This window comes from Ornithorhynchus anatinus, chromosome 3 (genome assembly GCF_004115215.2).
Source record: "Ornithorhynchus anatinus isolate Pmale09 chromosome 3, mOrnAna1.pri.v4, whole genome shotgun sequence".
NCBI classification, from domain to species: Eukaryota; Metazoa; Chordata; class Mammalia; order Monotremata; family Ornithorhynchidae; genus Ornithorhynchus; species Ornithorhynchus anatinus.
The window spans coordinates 89962652-89988499 of NC_041730.1; the positions used below are offsets into that span (position 1 = coordinate 89962652).

Consider the following 25848-nt stretch of genomic DNA (forward strand, 5'->3'; position numbering starts at 1 on the left):
GCCTCAGGTTCCAGTTCTGTAAAATGGGGATTAAATGCGTGTTTTTATCCCCCTTAGCCCGTGAGTCTCATGTGGGACAGGAACTGTGGCTGAACTGATGATCTTGTCTCTTCCCCAGGACTTTGCACAGAATAAGCATTTAACAAAAAACACAGCTATCCCTCGAGGAAACATCTAGGTTGCCACTGTCTGAACTCTGGCAGAGGGAGAGATAGCAGTACCATTCAATGGCAGTGGTCAGAGGCCAGAAAGTGTACCCACCTTCATGGGCACAGTGGGCAAGAGATAATAATAATTGTGGTATTTGTAAAGTGCTTACTATGTGCCAAACATTTTTCTAAGCACTGGGTTGGATACAAGCAAATCAGGTTGGACACAGTCCCTGTTCCAGATGGGGCTCACAATCTCGATCCCCATTTTACGGATGAGGGAACTGAGGCACAGAGAAGTGAAGTGACTTGCTCAAGGTCACGCAGCAGACAAGTAGCAGAACCGGGATTAGGACCCAAGTCCTTCTGACTCACAGGCCCGTGTTCTCTCCACTAAACCACGCTGCTTCTGTTAAGATTATTAAGAGAAGACTAAGCCCCCGATTTCCCAGATGGCTTAGTTATTCGCCTGCCTGAAAACAGATTGGTTGGACGACATAACCTCTTAAAGCTCCTTCTGCTCTTATGATTTTATGATTTGTAAAGTGATTCATCCTAATTATCAATCAAAATGATTGAATGAATATGTTTGCTTGCATGCCAGGTACTGTACTAGGTGCCTGCTGGACCCAGGACACTACCAGGCATGTGAGTGCGTGCAAGAAAAATAAAAATCACATTCCCTGCCCTTGAGAAGCTTGGGAAATCAAGTGACTCTGATTGTTTAGTGGTTTGGGACCACATATATCTAGTTAACCCTCATCACTCCTGCCTGTGATTTTCTTCCCAGAAAGCCCTTCCCCAAAATGGCAGGGACGAGTTGAGGTGAAACAGCAGACAGTGTCCTTCAGTAGATAAGGAAACACTGAACCCAGATTCAGATTTGAAATTTGACTCTCCACAGCTATTAACATTGGCCAGTGTAAGCGCAGAATGTTTACAGAACCAAGAAACGTGAATCCAAACCCTGAGCTTCGGAAAGAAAGCCTCTTCTGTGTTCCCCAGAACACAGAAGTCGTTATTAATACTGAGCCGACTGGCCGTTGACAGTTCTTCTTAGATTAATCCACAAAGGTCAGGGAAAGATCTTTACCAGCAGCTAATTCTCCAGTTCAATTGGCAGTTGACTAGTGACTCCCATTCCCCTAGATCCAGGGAACATTACACCTCCACAGAGTAGACCCATTAGAAGATCAAAGTTTCACAGTTTTCACTTGTTTTCTCTTCGGCACAAGTGCTTCAGCTCTTTAAGGTTCTTCCCCTTTTCTGTCTCTTCTTTATCTTCAGATTAATAGTGACTCACCAAATTGTTTTTTAAGCGCAGTGAAATTTCCAGAGCACTTTCGAAAGGCTGAGAAAAACAAGCTTTACAAGCAGGAAGAACTGGAGGCCTTGTGTGCGTGAGGCTGGTGGGATGGTATTGTGGAGGCCAAAGCTGCAAGTCTCTGCGCCGTCATTAATTCCCCCTCCCGGGTTCTCAGTCCGGAAGTCTCAGAACCCAGGCTCGTCCGTTCTTGGCAGGGGGCCCCAACATGCTCTCAGCACAGTGCTCTGTACCCAGTACTACACGCGAGATGTCAAGTACAGTGCTCAAATAGGTACTCCTCAAATAGTAATGATAATGAGGGGCAGCGGGGAAGCTCAAAAGCAGCTTTCCCAAGCTCTGCTCTCTCTCCTGTGAATCCCCTCTGTACACGCTTCCATGGAAACTCTAACTGCCCCGACACAAACTGCTCATGGTGGCGTTCTACAGCTGCTGGATCACCTGGTTAATATGTTGGTATTTTGTTAAGCGCTTACTATGTGCCAAGCACTGTTCTAAGCGCTGGGGTAGACACAGGGGAATCAGGTTGTCCCACGTGGGGCTCACAGTCTTAATTCCCATTTTACAGATGAGGGAACTGAGGCACAGAGAAGTGAAGTGACTTGCCCAAAGTCACACAGCTGACAAGTGGCCGAGCTGGGATTCGAACCCATGACCTCTGACTCCAAAGCCAGTGCTCTTTCCACTGAGCCACACTGAGACGTCCGTTTTTATAAATACACCTATGGGTAGATTTCTGGAGGTGTGGCAGAAGAGTGGAAAGTACCCTTTTATTTTCCATCGGAACAATAGTTTAGGGCTGCTGGTATTGCTTTTTATAAATTCCCCTATGCATTTATTCATTCGATCGTATTTATTGAGCGCTTACTGTATCCAGAGCACTGTACTAAAGGCCAGCCGTATTTTCATTAAAAATAATAGATTGCTTCACCTATTCGTGGAATTTATTAAGCCCTTACTGTGTGCAGAGCCATGTACCAAGCACTTGGGAGAGTACAGTATAACAGAGTTGGTAGTCACGTACCCTGCCCACAACAAGATCACAGCCTAGAGTTGGTGGCTACCAAATCAATAGGATGGAAGAACTGTCAAGGCATCAGGAGTAGACTAGACTCTCTCCCTCTTTCTAGACTGTGAGCCTGTTGTTGGGTAGGAATTGTCTCTATTTGTTGCCGAATTGTACTTTCCAAGCGCTTCGTACAGTGCTCTGCGCACAGTAAGCGCTCAATAAATATGAGTGAATGAGTTGAACGAATGGACGCATCATTTAAAATAGATTCTGAAAGGAAAATAAATGGCTCGCAGAGGCCCAGCAACCATAATCTTCTCTTACCCTTCAGAGACCATGTTTCCCAACCCGACGTGCCTGTTTGTTTTGGGCAGGGAACATGTCTGCCGATTCCATTGGATTGTACCTTCCCAAGCACTTAGTACAGTGCTCTACACATAATAAGCGCTCAGTAAATACCATCGATGATCTGCTTTCTTCACTATTCCCTTTGCCCCTTTGTAGTTTACTTATATTAATGTCTGTCTTCTCCTCTAGACTGTAAGCATGTTGTGGACGGGGAATGCGTCAGTTTATTGTTATATTGTTCTCTCCCAAACTCTTAGCATAGTGCTTTGCACACACTAAGCACTCAATAAATACAATTGAGTGACTGAATGAGCTTCCCCCAATCAACCTGGCCTTTCTGCATTCTCTGCGACTGATTTGTTTTAACTCTTTAGTTAAATGAGCCACTTTCTCTCCTTCTCAGGCTGCACTTTTTGCCTTGGTGGGTTTAAATTAGAAATGGTCTAAGAAGAAAACCTTTCATACTGCAAACACGGGTCAGAATGTGAACTGGAAAGCTTTGGTACCCTCGATTCTGCGTAGTATTCTCCAGAAGTGTTGGAAGGCATCTTTTCAAGCGGTGAATGAATGTTGTATTGAGAAATTGATAGCAAGGAAAAATTTTCAGTCTTCGTAACTCTTGGGAAAACACGTTTTCTAACTAGGCTAATAGGGAAGGTTGTCTTTAGTGCCAGTTTCTTCTATGTTGTTCCAAGTGGGGTAATAATTTTGCTGGATTTTACGATCCATTTTCAATTTGTTGTTCATTTTAAGGCTTCCAAAGTCTCACAATATTGACTTAACCGCATAGAGGGGACTTGGGCTTAAACATTACTGTAACAGAATTGATCAGTGGTATTTACTGAGTGCTCACTGTGTTCAGATCACTGGACTTCAGTCATAACCATGCCTGCTGTTTGATAGAGCATGGGTCTGGGAGTCAGAAGGTCCTGGGTTCTAATCCTGGATCCATCACTTTATAATAATATAAATAATAATAATGGTGGTATTTGTTAAGCGCTTACTGTGTCAAGCACTGTTCTAAGCGCTGGAGTAGATACAAGGTAATTGGGTTGGACCACGTGGAGCTCAGGGTCTTAATTCCCATTTTGCAGGTGAGATAACAGACACAGAGAAGTGAAGTGACTTGCCCAAGGTCATACAGCCTACAGGTTGGTGGAGCCAGGATTATAACCCAAGTGCAGCTGACTCCCAGGCCCATGCTCTTTCTGCTCTGTGAAGTCAGGCTAGTCACTTCATGTCTCTGTGCCTCAGTTAAGTCATCTATCAAATGGGGAATAAGGCTGTGAGCGCTCTGTGGGACAGGGGCTGTGTCCAATCCAATTTCCAATATCTACCCCGGCGCTTCATACTTTGCCTGGCACATAATAAGCACTTCTTAAATCCACAATTATTATTATTATTATTTCCTGCCGCAGTATTTTCACAATCTTGTGTTAGGGGTACGGTAAGCACTCAATAGAGCATTCTATTCACAGAAGATTCTCTGTAGAATGCTCTGCACATGGAATGTTCCCAGGAGAGTGTTCTGCACATGGTATGTACCTAATAAGGCGCTCTGTACTGTGAATGTGCTCAGTAGAGTGCTCCCTGAAGTGCTCAGTAGAGTCCCATGCCCACAGTACATACCCTGCGCATATTAGACGCCTGGTACAGTGCTCTTGATGGTTAGTTGTTAAGTGGTATTTTTTTAATGGTATTTAAATGCTTACTTTGTGCCAGGCACTGTTCTAAGTGCTGGGGTAGATACAGACTAATCAGTTTGGACGTAGTCCATGTCCCACGTGGGGCTCACAGTAAATTCAGTACAGTTGGTGGGTTTCCAGGTATTGTTGTACAAAATAAAACATTCTTTCAAAACTTTTTTGTTTATGTAATTGAGCTTACCATAGATGGGTTGGGAGAATTTTCTGAAAATGCTAATGGAACAATTGAAAATGTGTTTCTGCAGAATGGCCTTTTTGTCAGAGGCGTGTTCAATAAATATTTCTCTTCCTACAGAGGAAAATGAAATTATGAAAAGGTACACTGGTTGGGTGACAAGAGTAAATTATCCATTTTTTCCCCCCATGCTTTAGTGAAGTTTCTAAATCTAGTTCCTACCCTAAGCACCACTTGCATCTAGAAGAATGACAGTAAAAAGGGGGCATTATTCAATTTGATAAAAATACATTAGCTAAAGTGTTAAACCTCACATTGTACTTCTCGTTGCTTAGTAACAACGTGAATACGTCAGAAAGTTCCATTATCTCAGGTACAATATAGTCTCTCCATGCATTGTGGGAGAGAAATGCTCATTGCATAAAGTCATTTGTACTTCATTAACCATTATAACCCTGGAAGTGTTTTTATTGTTGAAACTGAAGGCTGATAAACAGTTCTAGAGTTACCTACTAGAAATCTCTTCCTTTTTCATTCTTAGCGCACACAACCACAAATCTTTCTGTGCCTTTTTAAAACCATTTTTGTTATTGTTAATGTTATTAATTAAGTAGTCACTTTGTGCCAAGCACTGTTCTAAGCACTGGGGTGGATACAGGTTAATCAGGTTAGACACAGTCCCTGTGCCAAATGGAGCTCACATTCTTAGTCCCTGTTTTACATATGAGGAAACTGAGGTCCCAAAGAAGTGAAGTGACTTGACCAAGGTCATACAGTAATAAAATAATAATAATGTTGGTATTTGTTAAGCGCTTGCTATGTGCAGAGCACTGTTCTAAGCGCTGGGGTAGATACAGGGTAATCAGGTTGTCCCACGTGAGGCTCACAGTTAATCCCCATTTTACAGATGAGGGAACTGAGGCACAGAGAAGTTAAGTGACTTGCCCACAGTCACACAGCAGACAAGTGGCAGAGCCGGGAGTCGAACTCATGACCTCTGACTCCGAAGCCCGTGCTCTTTCCACTGAGCCATGCTGCTCACATTTCTATAATAATAATAATGCTGGTATTTGTTAAGGGCTTACTATGTGCCAAGCACTGTTCTAAGCTCAGGGGTAGACACAAGGGAATTGGATTGTCCTATGTGGGGCTCACAGTCTTAATCCCCATTTTACAGATGAGGGAACTGAGGCACAGAGAAGTGACTTGCCCAAAGTCACACAGCTGACAAGTGGCAGAGCCAGGATTAGAACCCATGACCACTCCCAAGCCTGGGCTTTTTCACTAAGCCACACTGCTAACCTCTAACATAGACATGAGCATATGCTTGGTAGAGTTTATGTTGAATCAGTTGTACGTGGATGGTTTACTCCTTAGCTATAAACTGCACATTGGAATGAATGATTTAGCAATGCTAACAATGGCAGTTTATTCTCCTTTTCAGTGCTGAAATTGACTTAGGTCAGGGTATGAATCCATCTTAATTCTGCTGCAGCAGCAGCCGTTCTTTCATTTGTCATTACTCATTCCACATTTGGGGGGAGCCTTTATAAATCCAGGCCAGACTCTGAAAGGAAAGTTCCCGCCTCAGATTTTCACTATTGAAAACTGCCAGAGAAGATGGGTGGGTGACACAAAGTCCCCTGAATTCTGGGAGGATGGATTTTAATTTTGCTTTTTTGCAGTTGGGTTGGAGATTTGGAAAGGCAGCTTCACGTAACTTGGGAGGAAGCTTGGATTGAGAGTTAGGAGACCCGGCTGTCAGTGTCTGCATCCTTGGACAGGTCACTTAACCTCTCAGAACTTTAGATGTCTTAATTCAATTCAATCGTATTTATTGAGCGCTTAGTCCAGTGCTCTGCACATAGTAAACGCTTGGAAAGTACAATTCGGCAACAGATACAGTCCCTACCCAACAACGGGTTCACAGTCTAGAAGGGGGGAGACAGACATCAAAACAAAGCAAGTAGACAGACATCAATAGTGTCAATATAAAAAAAAGTAGAATTATAGATATATACCCATCAAATAGAATAATATGTACAAATATACACAAGCGCTATGGGTCCGGGGAAAGGGGAAAAGCAGAAGGAGGGAGTTGGGGCGATGGGGAGGGGAGGGGGAGCAGAGGAAAAGGGCTCAGTTTGGGAAGGCCTCCTGGAGGAAGTGAGCTTTCAGTGGGGCTTTGAAAAGAGGAAGAGAGCTAGTTTGGCGGATTTGAGGAGGGAGGGCATTCCAGGCCAGAGGTAGAATGTCGGCCAGGGGTCAACGGCGGGACAGGCGGGAACAAGGCACAGTGAGGAAGTTAGTGGAAGAGGAGCAGAGTGTGCGGGCTGGGCTGTAGAAGGAGAGAAGGGAGGTGAGGTAGGGGACAAGGGGATGGAAAGCTTTGAAGCCAAAAGTGGGATAAGCTAGCAGCCTAGAGAGGTGATGCTCGCCAGTTCTTTTTAGAGAAAGCCATCACAGGGGAATTCGCTGTGGTAAAGGTGTGGAAAGCAGACTGGGCAGGAAACATCAGCTTCAGGTAGAACACTTTGGAGAAGCAGCATAGAGTAGAGGATAGAGCCAGGGCCTGGGAGTCAGAATGTCGTAGGTTCTAATCCCGGCTCTGCCATTTTTCTGCTCTGTGATCTTGAGCAAGTCACTTCACTTCCCTGGACTTCAGTTACCGCATCTGTAAAATGAGGATTGAGACTGTGAGCCCCACGTGGCACAGCTTGATTTGTTTGTATCCCTCCCAGTGCTTAGTACAGTGCCTGTCACACAGTAAGCACTTAACAAATACCACAATTATTATAGGTTTTGAGCACTGGGAAGGATAGGGACTGGGTCCCATCCAATAGGCCAGTATCTGTCCTAGCGTTTAGAACATAGAAAGCTCCTTATGAATGTGATATAGACTTCCAGTGGGGTAGTGGATTAATCAATCAGTGATATTTATTGAGCGCTTACTGTGTGCTGGGCACTGTGCTAAGCACTTGGAAGAGTGTGCCAGGCACTGCTCTAAACTCTGGCATATTCACCCCACTCCTCCCTCTGCCCCATCTTCCATAGTACTTATGTACGTATCTTTAGATTCTGATTCCCCTTCCTGTAGTTTGTTTTGGTGCCCGTTTCTCCTGTTTTTATTCCCTAAACATTTGTAAGTTTACACAGCTGAGCAGTATACACAGGCGGATTTGGCTCCTACCTTCAGGAATATCCAGTCCAAAGAGATGACAGACAATTTCCCCCAACCTGGGACCCATTTGCCTTTCAAATTCACCAGATCATATCCTCCACTACTCTTTAGATGATTCCTGAAAATCCACCTCCTGTGGAAGCTGATGAATGACTCTCCCTGCTCATATTGTCCTGTCAGCCTCTTGGGCGCGGTATTTATACAATTCAATCAGTGGATTTAATGAGTGCTTACTGTTCGCAGAGCGCTGTACTAAGAGCTCGAGAGAGTACACTAGAACGGAGTCGACATTTTCCCTGCTTGGCAAATTTGTTCACTTCTTCCCTTTTTATGGTATTTGTTATGCACTTACTATATGCCATGCACTTTTCTAAGAACTGGGATAGATTCAAGCTAATTAGGTTGGACACAGTAATCAATCAATTACTGGGAGAGTAATCAATCAGCCGTATTTATTGAGTGTTTACTGTGTTGTGAGCACTCTGCTAAGCGCTTGAAAGAGTACAGTATAACAGAGTACAATTCAGCGGGCACATTCCCTATCCACAATGAGCATTCAGTCTAAAGGGGAAGGCAGATATTAATATAATTTATAAGATGTAACTAAAGGGTATCTACATAAGTGTTGCGGGGTTGAGGGTGGAGCTAATATCAAATACCTAAAAGTCGTAGATCCAAATGCTGAAACCTGCATCATGTATATGTCTGTACTTGTATAATGTATATTAAGTGTCTTTGCCCAGTGTTTTCTAATAGCTTGTTGTGGGCAGGGATTGTCTTTATATTGTTATTTTGTACTCTCCCAAGTTCTTAGTACAGCGCTCTACACACAGTAAGCACTCAATAAATACAATTGAATGTACAGTGCACTGCACACAGTATGTGGTCAATAAATACCATTAATTGAATAATAACAATTGTGGTGTTTTCCATGTGGTGGGCTGAGCACTCGGGCAAGTGCACTATAGTCACCTAAGTACTTGGGTATTTTTTTTTTAAATGGTATTTAAGTGCTTACTGTGTGCCAGGCACTGTACTAAACTCTGAGGAATTCATCACCCCCCCAGTCTTCCCCCATAGCATTTATGTTATTTTCATACTCTATACACTGTATACTTTGAGAAGCAGCATGACCTGTTCATTCACTCAGTCATATTTATTGAAGGCTTACTGTGTACAGAGCGCTATACTAAGCATTTAGGAGATTCTTGTCTTATGCTGTCGAGTCGTCTCTGACCCATAGTGATGCCATGGCAAAATGTCGAGGTGAGGTTTATGCTACAAAATAGCTTTGATTCATGTACTCATTACTCACAGAAGAAGGGCAAGGGAACTAGAGGTCTCTATCTAAGGCAAAGTAATGGTTTTGGACAGTTTAATTGTAAATTCCCTCTCTTCTAGGGAATTACATTTTAGTGTGAATAGGTAAACTTTGAGTGGCTGCCTTAATAGTTGAGCTTTTCTCCTAACCTATTTATTGTTCTCTCCCAAGCACTTTGAACAGTGTGAACTAAATATAATTGATTGATGGAATGATTGACCTGCTTAATAATAATAATAATGATAATTGTGGTATTTATAAAGCACTTACTCTATTTCAGGCACTCTGGGGGTCGATTTAATGGTGGTATTTAAGTGCTTACTATGTGCAAAGCACTGTTCTAAGTGCTGGTGGATACAGGGAGATCAGCTTGTCCCACGTGGGGTTCACAGTTTTAATCCCCATTTTACAGATGAGGTAACTGAGGCCCAGAGAAGTTAAGTGACTTGCCCAAAGTCACACAGCTGGCAAGCGGCAGAGCTGAGATTCGAACCCATGACCTCTGACTCCCAAGCCCGGGCTCTTTCCATTGAGCCACGCTGCTTCTGGGGTTGGATTCAGTCCTTGTTCCACATGGAGCAAACAGTCTCAATTCCCAATTTACAGATGAGGTAACTGAGACTCAGAGAAGTGAAGTGATTTGCCCAAGGTCACCCAGCAGACAACTGGCAGAGCCAGGATTAGAACCCATGACCACCCGACTCCCGGGCCCATGCTCAATCTACTACTCAGTGCAGTTTACTGTTTGTCCTTGAATCTCAGTCAATAACTTACCTTTAAGTGAAATGCGCAAGACTGTGCCTTTTTATTTTTTAGGGAAAAAAAACAGTTTTATTTCTAATGGACCACGGAATCTCAGAGTGGTAGTCCTGGGGGGCATCTTCTTGCTAGCTTAATCGTTCTCCTCTCAGTGGCTGGGTGAATGCTGAATCCATCTCAGATTATTGGAAATTCTTTTCTTAAGGACCTCCGGAATGGAACTGCACCCTCTCCCTTGCTCAGTTCTTTCTGGGATTTATCACCCTTACCGTTGTAGAAGTGTGCACTTAGGACAGCTGCATTCTCCTCGACTGCAATTTAAACCCATTTCCTCTTAGTCATTCTTTCGTGGACATGGGGAGTAATAGCACAGTATTCTCTGAAGAACCTTGGGTATCCTAGCAGACAGTGGCAGTAATGGCCTGTGAGGAAACAGTGGGTCCTTAAGGGAACTTTTGACTAGTTGTTCAAGGAATTACTTTCACCCCTCTGACTTCTTCAAACTAAATGACCTCAGAGTAAAGGGATTTCCTCACAATAATTCTCTATCACTTTTGCCATTTTTGTCTTACTGGTCTAGAAAGGCTCCATCATGTCATCTTGAAATCATGCTTCGCCAAACTGGACAGAGACATCCAAAAACAGTCCTGCTGCTGAGTTATAGTAGAAGGTTTTCTTTCCTGCTCTACTAATATCTCTCCAGCTTTCCCCCGTCTTGGACCTATGATGTTCATTTTCTGTTCTTGCACCTGTCGCTATTGAATTCCAACCTGTTTCTGTAGGGAGGTCATTCTAGTTTGTCTAGCTTTTGTTTTTCACGATATTTGTTAAGCGCTTACTACGTGTCAGGCATTGTTCTAAGCACTGGGGTAAATACAAGGTAATCAGTTAGACACAGTCCATGTCCCACATGGGGCTCACAGTCTCCATTCCAGTTTTAACAGATGAGGTCACTGAGGCTCAGAGAAGGTAAGTGACATGCCCAAAGTCACACAACAGACAAGTAGCAGATCCTGGATTAGAGCCCAGGTCCTTCTAACTCCCAGGCCCATTAAGCCACACTGCTTCTCTAAGGCCACTTGGGATTTTCTGTCTCTTCATTCAGTTGTATTTAATAATAATAATAATAATAATAATAATAATGTTGGTATTTGTTAAGCGCTTACTATATGCCGAGCACTGTTCTAAGCGCTGGGGGAGATACAGGGTAATCAGGTTGTCCCACGTGAGGCTCACAGTTAATCCCCATTTTACAGATGAGGGAACTGAGGCCCAGAGAAGTGAAGTGACTTGCCCACAGTCACACAGCTGACAAGTGGCAGAGCCGGGAGTCGAACTCATGACCTCTGACTCCGAAGCCCAGGCTCTTTTCCACTGAGCCATGCTGCTTCCCCATTATTGAAAGGTTACTGTGTGCAGAGCTCTGTACTAAGCGCTTCTTGTCAAAAGAACTGGCAACTCCACCCAATTTAGTGTACAGATTTAATGAGCATGTTCCAAATTCTTCCTTCCATGTCACGGACAGAATGCACATCTGTTTCTCCCAGAACTAAAGTCATCATGAAGGAACATTTCTAGAAGAGCATTTATGCATTCATTTAGCTTTGAAGGGTTAGCTGCTGTTCTCCATTTTCCAGCTTTCTAGGCATTATGCTACTGCGACTCGTTGTTATCATCATCGTTGTCATTATTAATAGTAATTGAATGTTTGCTGTACTGGTCGTGTCATGTGTACAACGCTGTACTAAGTGTCTGCTGCGTTCAGAGCCTTGTATGGGGACTCAGGAGGGGGCCCATCTTGGGCAGAGCATTATTGAGAAGCAGCATGGCCTAGTGGAAAGAGCATGGGCCTGGGAGTCGTGGGGGCGGATCTGGGTTCTAATCCCGGCTCTGCCACCTCTCTAAAAGTGACCTTGGACAAGTCACTTCACTTCTCTGGGCTTCAGTTACCTCATCTGTAAAATGGTTATTGAGATGGTGAGCCCTATATGGGACAGGTACTATGTCCAGTTCCATCTGATCGTGTCCACCCCAGCACTTAGTTCAGCGCCTGTTACATTGTAAGTGCTTAACAAATACCGTTATTATTATTATTATCATCATCATTAGAGCACAGGCCTAGAAGTTAGAAGAACATGGGTTCCAAACCTGGCTCAGTCACTTGTCTGCTGAGTGACCTTGGGCAAGGTACTTCATTTCTATGGGCTTGTTACCTTATCTGTAAAATGGGGATTAAAACTGTGAGCATCATGTGGGACAGGGACTGTGTCCAACCCAGTTAGTTTCCACAGCACTTAGTATAGTGCCTGGTACATAGTAAGCACTTATAACAAATACCATTAAAAAACAATTAGGAGTGCTTTGTGAAATGCTGAAACCCAATCATACATTGAATAAGGTCATAAATATCTACAAGGATTTTTAAAATGTCTCAGCAGACATGGTTTTGGACCAAGTGCCATTTCATCTTGATTCTATTTATTGCTATTGTTCTTGTCTGTCCGTCTCCCCTGATTAGACTGTAAGCCTGTCAAAGGGCAGGGACTGTCTCTATCTGTTACCGATTGTACATTCCAAACGCTTACTACAGTGCTCTGCACATAGTAAGCGCTCAATAAATGCTATTGAATGAATGAATTGAATGAATGAACATATTGACAGCTCGGCTTCTCCATTCCAGGAGCTTCAATCCCGAAGCCACTGTGGTGGTAACTGAGGGTGTATCACACATATGATTCATGTACACAACTCAACGATGTGTCTAATTCACATTTTGCTATTAATATTGCCTGATACATAATCCCCATTTCCTCACCCCTCCCTCTTGCAGCGTTCTTCTTTTATATTCTTGCTACCGACTCACTTTTTTTGCATAGTTGTTTGGAGAAGAAAAAAGTTGCCGAGTAACAAACTTTTGTAAAAATCGTAATATTTCCAGTTGACTAGAGCCGAAAGTATTTCATCTTTCTCTTTCCTCGCTTTGAATTTCAGGTACTAGTCTTCCCCAGCTGCCCGTCTTCATATCCTTTACAATTTTCAGGGCTTAGAGACTGTTTCTTCTGCTATTATGGGTAGATGCGGGCAGCGGATCAGAAGAAAATTTAACCAAGTATTGTCCTGTAGCTCCCCTTCCTTTTGGACTTTAGGGATCTAAATAATAACACGGTGAACAGAATCAGCGCAATATCTGTATCAGTCAGTTGATCAATGGTATTTACTGAGCACTTACTGTGTAAAGAGCACAGTATTAGGCATTTGGGAAAAGGCAGAATAACAGAGTTGGTAGACATTCCCTACCTGCATTGCATTTCCAGTCTATCACTCATACTTTCATGCCTTCTATAAGGAAGGAAAGCCCCATTCAAAATCAGAAAGGAGTTGGGGAGAGAAAGCAGCCCTTTAAGATAATGCTCAGATCAGTATCAGTGAACGTTTCCCATTCTCCATTCTCTTGTTAATGAGGGGAGACAAGGGCTAATTAGAGAAGCGTCACATCCGCAGGGTTTTGGGATTCTACCAGATGGTTCAGGACTGGTGTTAGACACATGGTAGTGACAAGTCTGTGTTGGTCTCTCGCTTTTTGCCTTGATCTTGTTCCGGCACAGTGAACTTCAGCATCTGTTCTGGAAGTCATTTCGTTTGTCCTTCAGGATTTTCCTTCCTGGTCACTCATTAATTCCCGAAACTTCTCCCTTGTGACATCAGTGGGACACCCTTTGGTAGAATGAGTAATAATCTTAGAGTTTGTTTGTCATTGGAAAACGATCCGGCCATCTCTCCATCTTCTTCAACTAGCGTATATGCCCTTTTTCATTCAGATTTTCTTCTCGAACTTTCAGAGGCCTCATCCCCAGAGGCTTTCCTAAGCGGCGTCTACTTTTCCAAAGAGGAAAGAGGAAAGTTGCCTTTCCGTTGGAAAATGGTGGTGCTGATGGTGTGAGGTTGAATCCAGGTGTGTCATGTGTGAGGATCTAGACTGTGAGATCTTCCCCCAGATGGTGGGCGGGGAATGCGTCTACTAACTCTATTGTGTTGCACTCTCTGAAACGCTCAGTGCAGTGGTGTGCTCCACAAACATGCAGCAGTGTACCTTTTCTGCCCCCTTTCCACTTGGTTTTCTGGTTAGGAGAGGAGAAGGATGCTCTGCCAACAACTGAATTGTTTTTGCATTCCTCTAGACTGTGAGCTCATTGTGGCAGGGATTGTCACTGTTTATTGTTGTATTGTACTTTCCCAAGCGCTTAGTACCCTGCTCTGCACACAGTAAGCGTTTAATAAATACGATTGAATGAATGAGTAATAGTGATGGATTCATTCAGTCGTATTTATTGAGCGCTCGCTGTGTGCAGAGCATTGTACTAAGCGCTTGGTTTGCACCAAGCCCTCCCCACTCACACTTGGTCCTCCTGGGCACAGCGGCAACCGGTGTAAGACGGATGATAGGGAGAGCGGGTGCAGCGTGTTGTCATTGTGGGCAGGGAACATGTCTGTTATGCTGTCGTATTGTACTCTCTGAAGCGCTTAGTACTCTGCACACATTAAGCGCTCAATAAATGCCATTGATTGACTGAAATCACAACAGTAGCAGATTCCTCTGTTCTCTCAGTCTTCTGAGAAGCCAACACTGATGATGCTGCTCAGAGTCATTTAGGAAAGGATGGAGAGGTCTTTTCTACTTCCTGGCAGAAACCATGGAACTAAGGACAAATCAAGAAATAAAGAATGAAATAGGGAACCAACATAAGCAGTTTAAAAAAATGTGGTTGTATCTGGCACAGTTAGACAGACTTGGGCTGGAAAACTGCAGGAGGAACAGAGGAGGGTAAGGAGGTCACCTCTGAGTAGACTCTGATTCCAACAGTTGACTGCATGCTCCTATCCATTCTTTCCCTTCCTCTTCCCACCCTCAGGCTGATGACTCCGGTCTCATCAGGGGAAGAACTCTCCCAAATGAGGTGCATCTAGGTGGTCTGGCCTGTACCCCAGTGCTGTGACGTGGTCTCCGTACTCAGCTAGTCCATGAGCTGTAGATCATACCATATTTTCTGGGCAATGCATTATTGTCGTTTTTGCTCAGAGCCTCAGTTAGAAGGAGTACAGTATGGAAGTGACAGTGTAGAGAGAGGAGGAGTGAAGTGGAAGAGCTGAAAACTCACACTCTCTACACCCACAGCACTGGCCATCTCTCTGTTTCTTGATTTTGGGGGGATTAAAGCTGTTGGTATCAACCACAAATATATTTTTTCTTCCTTGTTTTTTTTTCCAGCTCTTTCCATAGGCTGTTACTCGATCAGTAGTATTTATTGAACGCTTACTTTGTGTGGGCAGAGAATGTGTCTGTTTACTGTTGTACTCTCCCAAGTGCTCAGTGCAGTGCCCTGCACCAAGTGAGCACTCAATAAATACCACCGACTGTTGGTACTGTTCCAAGTGTTTGGGAGAGTACAGTAGGGTTAGTAGGGCCGAGCCACACCCTCGAGGAGTGGAGAGCATGTTTTCCTTTCTAGTTTGATGTCCAAGTTTTTGTTCCTGAGTTTCTAATTCTGTAATTGCCTTGGATTCATTGTCGTATTTACTGAGCGCTTAATGAGTGCAGAGCTCTGTACTAAGCATTTGGAATGTACAATTTGGGTGTCATTCAGAGTTGTCAGGTTGTGTCAGGAGTGTTTGGGTGAAAGTACTCCACAAGGTGTGTCAAACCTGGGTTACTATTGGCTTTGTTGCATTGGCATAGCATTGTGACCCCACATGGGACAGGGATTCCACTTGAAAACCAAGTGGAATCATCCAAAAAAGTGGATGATTTGCTGTATCCACCCCAGCACTTAGTACAGTGCTTGGCACATAGTAAGGGCTTAACTACCACAGTTACTATTGGGTGGCTCATGTATACCATTTTTTCTCACATTGAGTGAAATGTAGAGTTGGTTCTGCACGGATCTTTTCTGGTACACTGTCATGCACATTCAGATCTCACTCTCAGTAGCACGGTCATCTCTGAAAACTAAGGACAGCTAGAAAAGTAGACATAGTGTTTTGTTCTGATATTGATTAGGCACTAGCACTTCTCCCCAGCGAAGCCCTAGAACTCTGAATGAGACCCAGCCCTGGCAAACTCGGAGTGCGAAGAAGAAAGACAATCAGGAAAAGAAATACTCTGTCAATCATTTTGATCATCCAGCATTTTTTGTTTTTTTGTTTTAAATCAGTCTCATTTTGTTTTGAAACATCAGGGATGGTAGGCGATCTCTGTTTTTGAAGACAAAGCACTTCCAGTCATCCTGTGACTAATCTTCTTGCTTTAACTGGTGGAACAAGAAGGGAAAGGGTGGCTGTTTCTAGACCGTAAGCTGTTCTACTCTCTCAAGGGCTTAGTAAGGTGTTTTGCACATAGCAAGCACGCAGTAAATATGATTGACTGACTCCAGTTGTAGCCTGGCCAGGATTGGTGGGCTCTTTGTGTTTTTGCCACGGTCCTGGCGTTGGTTTCGCTCTGACTTGCCAAAGCTGGCGAGGTGGGAAGAGGAGACTCTTGCTTCTCATCCATTTCTCTTTGCCTTGCCTCCCAGATGCACCCAAGTGGAGGTATTGAGGTTCCTGACTTGCTTTACCAAACCAAAGAGAGGAAAAGTCACCAGTGCTGATCTAATATCAGGGACCTGCAGTTGAGAATTTAGAGCCAGATAATATGGCAATTGTGGTATTTGTTAGCGCTTACTTTGTGTCAAGCATTGTTCTGAGCACTGGGGAAGATAGTAGGTAATCAGGTTGGTTACAGTCCCTCTCCCACATGGGGCTCTCAGTCTTAATCCCCACTTTACAAGTGGATACAGCGCAAGCACAAGCCTGGGAGTCCAAAACGTCTGGGTTCTGCCACTTGTCTGCAGTGTAACTTTGGGCAACTCATTTCACTTCTCTGTGTCTGTTACCTCATCTGTAAAATAGGGATTGAGACTGTGAGCCCTATGTGGGACATGGACTGTGTCCAACCTCATTGGCTTGTATCTACCCTTATCTTGGTTAGTTTTTGCTGAATTGTCCCTCTGGAACATTTTCTCAGGTAAGGGCTGTTGCATCAGTCTTGACGTTTCTGAACATCTGGAGCTTGTGTTAGTTGATCTGAGGCACACATTTGTATTTCTTCATCTTTTGAGACCTGGAAGAGATTGGTATCTCGGTGCGTTATGAAAATATACCAGATTCACCATTGTTACTCTTTCCTTTTTCTCCCTCTAGGTTGAAGAAATTGTTGATATCGGATCTTTTGCCCCAGAAGATATTCACATTCCTAAGATTTATGTTCATCGCCTCATAAAAGGGGAGAAATTTGAAAAGAGAATTGAAGTAGGTATCTCAGTCCCTTAGTCTGTCACCAGCGAAATGTATCTTTATCGTTCATATTTCCATGGTAATAGATATTTCATCCTCTAGCTTCCTTTCTCCTTTTGACCTCTCTCAGATTTGGTTAAACTATCAGCATGACTTCTCTTGGTTGCATTCTTTTATTTCCTCCCAGTATTGTCAATCAATAAATGGGGTCAGTAAGTTGAAACTGGGACACAGAGGCTGTATAAAGAGCCGAGAGCCCTGACTTCCAGCTGTCTGCTTCAAATACTTTATCCAACCTTGTCCTGGTGTGGTTATAGTAAAGGAAGGGGGTTCGGTGGGTATGTCAAACAGCAGGAGAGTTTAGGGGGGACAAAGCAGGGAGAAATAGGAAGGGTCTGATAGTCTAACTGTTTATTCATGATGATAGCGATCGTTTTTCAACTTTTCATTGCACTTTTGTCTTGTCCAAGGTGCGCACATTGTCTACATCTCATTGTAGTCTCATAGAATCCCTGGGAAGGGGCAGATGTTATGTCCATTCTACAAATAAAAAACTAAAGCCCAGACAGGTTACACTACCCAAAGTCACCCAGCAGGCCAGTGGTAGAGCTGAGGACTCTACCTAGGATCTAGACTGTAAGATCCTTGTGAGAGCAGGGAACATGTCTGCCAATTTGGTTGTATTGTACTCTCCCAACCCCTTAGTATAGTGCTCTGCACATGGTAGGCACTCAATAAATACCACTGATCGATTGATTAGATCCCAGTTCTGACTCCCCACCCTTTCCCTGTCCCATAAGGCCACACCACCTACTCTTCTCCCTGGAAACTCCATTTCTTGCATCTCTCCTTTTCTGAAATTACTGTTTGCAGCTTTCCAGTTATTTTCAGCTAGCTGGCCCAAAAGTTTTTTCAAAGCCAGTCATTTTAAATGGAATTCAAAAATCAAATTAGAAGAAGGAGAGAAATTGCTTTTTCCATCCTGAAGGCATGAAACAGACTGCTGTTTTCCTTCCAGCCCATAGATGGTATTGCTACACCTAAGCCGGAATCCAGAGGCTCTTCCCTGGGCGTCTACAGAGTCTTTGCCATCCATGTCAGATTTCTTCCGTCCCCTTCCCCTCCTCATGTCTCCCTCACCGCAATCAACCATTCAATCAATCCATCGTATAAATTGAGTGTTTACTATGTGTAGGGGAGAGTACAACACAACAGGGTTGGTAGGCCCTTTTTTAAAAATGGTACTTATTAAGCACTTACTATCTGTTAAACACTGTTCTAAGTGCAGGAGGAGATAAAAACTTATTAGATCCTAAGCAGTCCCTGTCCCACATGGGGCTCACGGTCTAAGTAGGAGGGAGAGCAGGTATTGAACCCCCAGTTTGCAGTTGAGGCATAGAGAAGTTACCCGACTTGCCCAAGGTCTCACAGCAAGCAGTTGATAGAGCCGGGATTAGAACCCAGGTCCCCCAACTCCCAGGGGTCTTTCCACTAGGCCATGCAGCTTTTCACATTCACTGCCTACAAGGAGCTTACGGTTTAATCTCTCCTGCGCCTTCTCCAGCCTAGATGCCCTTGGAAGCAGGACTAGCCAGCTCGCTCCCCTTCTGATGAGTCGCTGCTTCTAGGACCCTGCCTGGTTGTGTCATCCCCTTGTAGCATTCATGCTTGTGCCTGCTTATTTATTCCATTCATTTATTCCTTTTTTAATCATCTGATTGTTTTGTTCATTCGATGCTGTTACCAGTTGCATCAATGGGCGTGGGAGTCAAAAGGACCTGGGTTCCAATCTCAGCTCTGCCATTGGTTTGCTTTGTGACCTTGGGCAAATCACTTCACTTCTCTAGGCCTTAGTTCCCTCATCTGTAAAATGGGGATTAAGACTGTGAGCCCCATGTGGGATTTGGACTGTGTTCAACCCGATTAGGTTGTATCTACCCCAGCACTTAGAATAGTGCTTGACAAGTAATAAGTGCTTAACAAATACCATCATCATCCGTTTACATTCTTTTTCCCTTCTGAAACTGTGAGGCCCAAGACCACCCAAATTAAGGTCACAAAGCAGGCAGTGGAAGACCTGGGATTAGAACCCTGGTCCTCTGACTCCCAGGCCCATGCTCTTTCCCACTAGGCCATTCCGCTTTTCCCCAAAACTTCCTTTTCCCTGACTTTCTGCCCTTATATGGATTGATGACCTCTTCCCAACCAAAGGCTCCTTCTTGAGAAGGGACAACCAAGGAATCCTGACCCCGGCCAAGGGGGTGAGGGAGAGGGGTTGGGTGGAATGGGACTAAAGAATGCCAGTAATAGACACGGTGATCTTGGGGCAGGGAAACTGTTCGCCCCAAGGGCTGTGTTTGGGGGGTCCGAAGGGTCCTCATATACTGACTAGATAAATCTCCTCTGCGTGACTCCCACAGCCAGCTTCGTGTAATAGCTCTACTGTGCCTAACTATACTATGCACTGATTAATCAGTTAAGATAATCAGGCTGGACACAGCCCCTATCCGACACTGGGCTCACAGTCTAAGTAGGAGGGAGAACAGCTATTGAGTTCCCACTTTACAGATGAGGAAACTGAGACCCCAAGCAGTTAAGGGACTTACCCAAGGTCACACAGCAGGCAGCGTAAGACCTGGGACTAGAACTGGTCCTCTGACTCCCAGGCCCTTGCTGTTTCCCACTAGGCCACACAGTTTCTCTCCGTGGCCTCTGTTTTTCCAACTTCCTGCCCTTGTGTGGATTGATAACTTCTTCCCCACCGAAGGCTCCCTCTTGAGTCTTTTAAGCGGGGATTGGCAAAAATGAGAACAAAGAAAATGAACGTCCGTTATTCTGTTACTAATGGCATAATTGTTTGTTTCAAAGCGTTTATCTGTCCGAAAAGAGACTGACGTGAAAGCCAAATCCACTAAACCCGGAGACAACGTCCGAGAAAGGATCATCAAACGCGCAGCTCTGGAGTTTGAGGACGGCATGTATGGTATCCTTTAGCAGCTTGGGCTAAACTGGTTTGGGCCAGTTCAGAGGAGTGGCTCAGGCCCAAGAGACGTGCCCCCAGTAGTGGGCAGGGAATGTCTGTCATATTGTTCTTTTGTACTGTCCCAAGCACATAGTACACTCATCTGCATTCAGTGAGCACTTAATAAATACGATCGACTGACTGAGCGATAGGTTCTGGCAAATCCTGGTTGCTCAGGCACTCAACGTTCGACTGTATCCCATCGCTGTGGGAGGCCTCTGCATGAAGGAAGGTTCTGCTTGCAGTGCCAGAGGTCTAGGAAGCAAGCATGGCGGCCCTGGCTCCCAAGCACTGCCAGCCAATAGGCAAATTGGAGAAAAGTTCAGAGATGGCATTGTAGTGACATGAGTTTTGCAGCCACATAGTAATAATAATAATGTTGGTATTTGTTAAGTGCTTACTATGTGCAGAGCACTGTTCTAAGCGCTGGGGTAGATCCAGGGTCCCACGTGAGGCTCACAGTCTTCATCCCTGTTTTACAGATGAGGTAACGGAGGCACCGAGAAGTTAGGTGACTTGCCCACAGTCACACAGCTGACGTGGCAGAGCCAGTATTTGAACCCATGACCTCTGGCTCCCAAGCCTGGGCTCTTTCCACTGAGCCACCCAGTTCCACATCTAAGCCTGCCTCAGAAATACTGACATCAGTTCCCTTTGCCCGACAGACAGACTGGCTTCATCAGCCAGTCCCCCACCCCTACTCCATCTCTGCACTACGATGACATTTGTTGCTTCCTTATCCCCCAAATCTGGATGGGAGAGGGGGAAGGTGAGTCAGGATGCTATAGACTCCTACAGGTGAAGACACTACTAGATCAGTTCATCTGATATTCATTCATTCAATCGTATTACTGAGCCCTTAATGTGTGCAGTGTACAGTATTATGTGCTTGGGAGATTACAGTATACAATAAGCAAATTCCCTGCCCACAGCGAGTGTAGTCATAATGGTCTTTATTGAGTTTCTAAGGCCTTGAAGTAATATATCCCACCAACTCCATTTCTTCTTCTACTACTTCCCAAAAGGGCCTAGTATAGGATCCTGTTTCCTGATGATCCACGGACTGCCTTAGGTATTATCTGGTACAGAGAGAAAGTTCATGATCCAGGTGACCGATACGCCTTCGGAATATTCTGTACATTTTCTTGAAATTCCAAGGACTCTGGGATCAGCCCCTACTGAGCCCACATTCCTGTGGCCCCGAAGCTTTGTTTGGGCTGTTGAGACCTTCAAGGTTCATTTCAGTAGCTTTTTTCTTTTTTTTTTGAATGGTATAAGTTAAGCTCTTACTATGTGCCAGGCACTATTCAAAATGCTGGGGCAGATACAAGGTAATCAGGTTAGACACAGACCTTGTACCTCATAGGGCTCACTGTCTTAATACTCATTTTCCAGATGTGGTTACTGAGGCCCAGAGTAGTGAAGTGACTTTTTCCACTCAGCCAACTCCTGACCTTTGACCCTTTCACTAAGGAGGGCAATGAGGGGGACGTTGAGTCTGGATCGGGTAAGGTGGTGAGAACTTTCTATCTGCACTTTCAGTGCCAGTCTTCTGTGGGTGCTTCAGTACATGACCTGTGCTGTGTAGGTCCACCTGGCTCACTGGAAAGAGGCAAAGACTGGGACAGATTACAGAGTAAAATGAAGAAGAGTTGAAGTAGAGCAAGGCTTATAACTCAGCGGGGAAGGGGACTCTTTGGAGTTGTTTGAAAAGAGTGGAATCAATCGCAATAACAGACTGGAAGGAGGTTGGAAGGCATGGTGAGGGGCAAAAGCAAGCAGGAAGTGATCTAGTTCATATTCTGCTTAGGTAGAACAGCTCTGTATCACCCCTGCCTGATCCATAATTGATGTAGGCACTGGGTCAACTTTTTTTAGGCTGACTTTTTCTGTACAGAGCAGCCAGGCATCTTCAAAAAATTAACCCATCCCTTTTTTAAAAAATGGTATTTAAGTACTTATTATGTCTACAGTTGTTGACAATCGGAGAAGCAGCTTGACCTAGTGGCTAGAGCACAGGGCTGGGAGTCGGAAGGACCTGGGTTCTCATTCTGGCTCTGCCACTTGTCTGCCCTGTGACCTTGGGCAAGTCATTTCACTTCTCTGTGCTTCAGTTACCTCATCTGGAAAATGGGGATTAAAACTGATTACCTTGTATTTAACCTAGTGCTTACATCAGTGCCTGACACATAGTAAGTGTGTAACAAGTGCCATAAAAAATAAATCATTAAAAAACAATCTTAGGAAACACTAGATCCCCTAAGGGCAAGAATAACTTCATTTCTAACCCTGACCCTTAAACCTTGCCCTAATTTATCTTATCCTAGCTTTATTAGTGTATTTTGGCGCCTGAGATTGCAAATGGGTCGAATTTGGTTGTTTGGAAAGGGTGACCTTTGTAATTCATTGACAAGTAGACTTTAGAAGTATAGTTTGAACTCTTTATGTTGTGCTCCTTTGGGCAACCGGTGCAATTTTGAATCAAAGTAAAACAGTCCCTGTCCTGGAGGATATAGTCTAATGGGATCATTGTGGGGGAGTTCCTTTGCGGTTTTGGGCCTAGAGCTGGCCCAGAAGGGAAGATTACCGTTCTCAGTTGCGTCGTTGGAAAATTTGTCGGGGGGCCTGATCTATCCCACTTCTATTCCGAGATGGACCATGACAGTTCTGTTTCAGCCAATTTGGGCATAGGGATACCACTGCTGGCCAGCAACTTCATCAGCCCCAACATGACAGTACACCTGCAGAGCGAAAATGGAGTCCTAGGCCTGGTAAGACTGAGGGAAGGTTATTGTCCATCAGATAGAATCCATTCATTTTCCCCGTCAGGTTTGCCTTCCCACAAACCTTACTGAGGAATGTCCATTTTCAATGTGGGCTTTCACACCGTGAGCTTTAGGGGTTCAGAAGTAGCCTTTCATCATCATCATCCAAAATTAATTTTAATCATTGTGATATTTAACGCTTATCAAGTGCTAGGTACTAAGCTAAGCACTGGCGGAAATACAAGATCATCAGGTAGAACAGAGTCGCTGTCCCACATGGGGCTCACAGTCTAATCAGTCAATCCATCAATCATTGATATCGATTGTTTACTGTATGTAGAGCATTGTACCATGTGCTTAGGGAGGGAGAACATATATTCATCCTCCTTTTGCAGATGCGGAAACTGAGGGACCGAGAAGTTGTGAGTTGCCCATGGGTTTGAAATTCTGGGTTTGAGCTGGGTTTGAAGTTCTGTCACTGAGCCCTGTGCTCTTTCCCCTAGGCTGTGCTGTTTCTTTGTTATACATGAAACAGTATGGTCTGAAGGAAAGAGCATGGTTCTGGGAGTCAGGTCCTGGGGTCTGCTGTGACCTTGGGTAAGTCATTTAACTTCTCTGTACCCCAGTAACCTCATCTGGAAAATGGGGATTAAGACTGTGAGTCCCATGTGGGGCTGGGACTCTGTCCAACCTGATTACCATGTATCTGTCCCTGCTTCATATATACTAAGCACTTAACAGATAACATCATTATTAATTATTGATTGTGTTTTTTGAGCGCTTACCCTGTGCTAAGTACTATATTAAGTACTTGGGGGAGTACGTATAACAGAGTTTGTGGGTTCTCCTCTGACCTTGTGTGTTGCTCTGGTACCCATGGCTTTCTAGAGTAGCTCACTCTAAATTCCACTGGTCCCCCAACCTCTTGCCACTCCTTCCCCAAACGTGCTTTCCCACTATATCCAACTAAAGCCATTTTTTCCCATGGCAGAGGAGGGGTCCGAATACCCCCCCACCATTTCAGTATTTTATTTGCCTTTCCTCCTTCCTGGAGTTCAGATAATTGAGAATTGCCATAATATAGAATGATAAAAATCTATCAGAGGTTCTCACAGTCTAAATAAATGGAGTGTTGCATGAAAAAGTTTGAGGAGCTAAGGGCATGTATTGATCTAAAACTTTCTTGGCACTGTCACATTTCCATGTTCTTCAATATTTAGCCCTAAGGCTCATAACTAATTAAGAAAATACATGGTTTTTATTATATTGTGTCAAATGCTCTTTCGGGTTTGATATGTAGATAATTATAAGGATTACGTTGTGTGAATTATTAACATGCCAGGATAATAGGAAAATATTGATGAATGAAAGGAAGGAGAAGAGTGGAAACTTTTTACAATAGCTCGCTCAGAGGTTGAGGTTAAAGTTTTCTGTTTTCTTTTAAAAGAACCTTTAAGTACGTCCTCGAATGCGCATTTTAGCAAGGTTTATCTCCAATCTAATGAAGTAATTTTTTTCTTCGTTAGGGTCCTTATCCATTAGAAAATGAAGTCGACGCAGACTTAATCAATGCAGGTAAAGTGACAACGATGTATTATTCCAATAAGATGATTCATCCTTTTGCTTTCAGCATCTAATAATATGAGCCCCTGTGACAAATGGGGCTCTCCAAGGTTCAGCTGTTTGCAGTGAAATTCCAGGAGTATGTGACCCAGACCCTAGAACATCAAGTACTTCAGATGTCTTGTTTCCGTAGTTTCTCAGAATGCAGAAGTTTTAGGGTTTGGAACAGATTGTACCTCTAAAGGCAAATAATCTACATGCATATGAGAGAAGAGAGAAAAATCAATCAACCATATTTATTGAACCCTGGCTGTGTGCAGAACACTCTGCTAAGTGCTTGGGAGACTACAATGCAACAGAGCTGGTAGCCACATTCTCGGCCCACAAGGAGCTTAGAGTGTAAAAGTTGACGGACGTTAACATAAATAATGGATTTATGTTTAAGTGTTTTGGACTGAGTGTGGAGTGAATGTCAAGTGCTTAAAGGGTATGGATCCAAATGCATAGGTGATATAGAAGGGAGAGGGAGTAGGGGAAATGAGAGCTTAGTCAGGGAAGACCTCTTGGAGGAGATGGGATTTTTATAAGGCTTTGAAAGTGTGGATAGTTGTGGTCTGTGTTATATGGAGGGAGAGGGAATTTCAGGCAAGAGGGAGGAGGTGGGCAAAGGATCGGCAGGGAGATAGATGAGATTGAGGTCAAGTGAGTAAGTTGGCATTAGAGGAGGGAAGTGTGTGTACTGGGTTTTAGGAGGAGAGCAGCAAAGTAAGGTATCTGAGTGCTTTAAGGCTGATGGTAAAGAGTTTCTGTTTTATGCCAAGGTGGATGGGCAACCACTGAGGTTCTTGAGGAGTGAGAAACTATGGACTGAATGGTTTTGTCGAGAAGTGGTCTGGGCAGAAAGTAAGGGCTGGAGTGATGAGAGGCAGGAGACTGGTTGGTCAGTGAGGAGGCTGATACAGTAGTCGAGGTGGGATAGGCTAATTGCTTGGATCAGCCTGATAGCTGTTTGGATGGGGAGGAAAAGGATGATAGCAATGTTGTGAAGGTAGAACTGACAGGATTTGGTGATAGATTAAATACATGGGTTGACTGAGAGAGATGAGTGAATAATGCCAAGGTGATGGGCTTGTGAGACAGGGAGGATGGTAGTGTTGTCTATGGTGATGGTGAAGTCAGAGGGAGGTCAGGGTTTGC

At 44.2% G+C, this 25848-nt stretch overlaps 1 protein-coding gene across 1 annotated transcript in view; it reads left to right on the plus strand.

Annotated features, from left to right (window-relative positions):
- Positions 1-25848, plus strand: part of OXCT1 (3-oxoacid CoA-transferase 1) — a 106347-nt gene that overhangs the window by 42249 nt on the left and 38250 nt on the right. Inside the window, exons 8-11 of the mRNA XM_029060355.1 lie at positions 17209-17316; positions 20170-20284; positions 23000-23094; positions 24615-24663. Of these exons, the coding sequence (XP_028916188.1) occupies positions 17209-17316; positions 20170-20284; positions 23000-23094; positions 24615-24663 (367 nt within the window). The remainder of the gene's footprint in view (positions 1-17208; positions 17317-20169; positions 20285-22999; positions 23095-24614; positions 24664-25848) is intronic.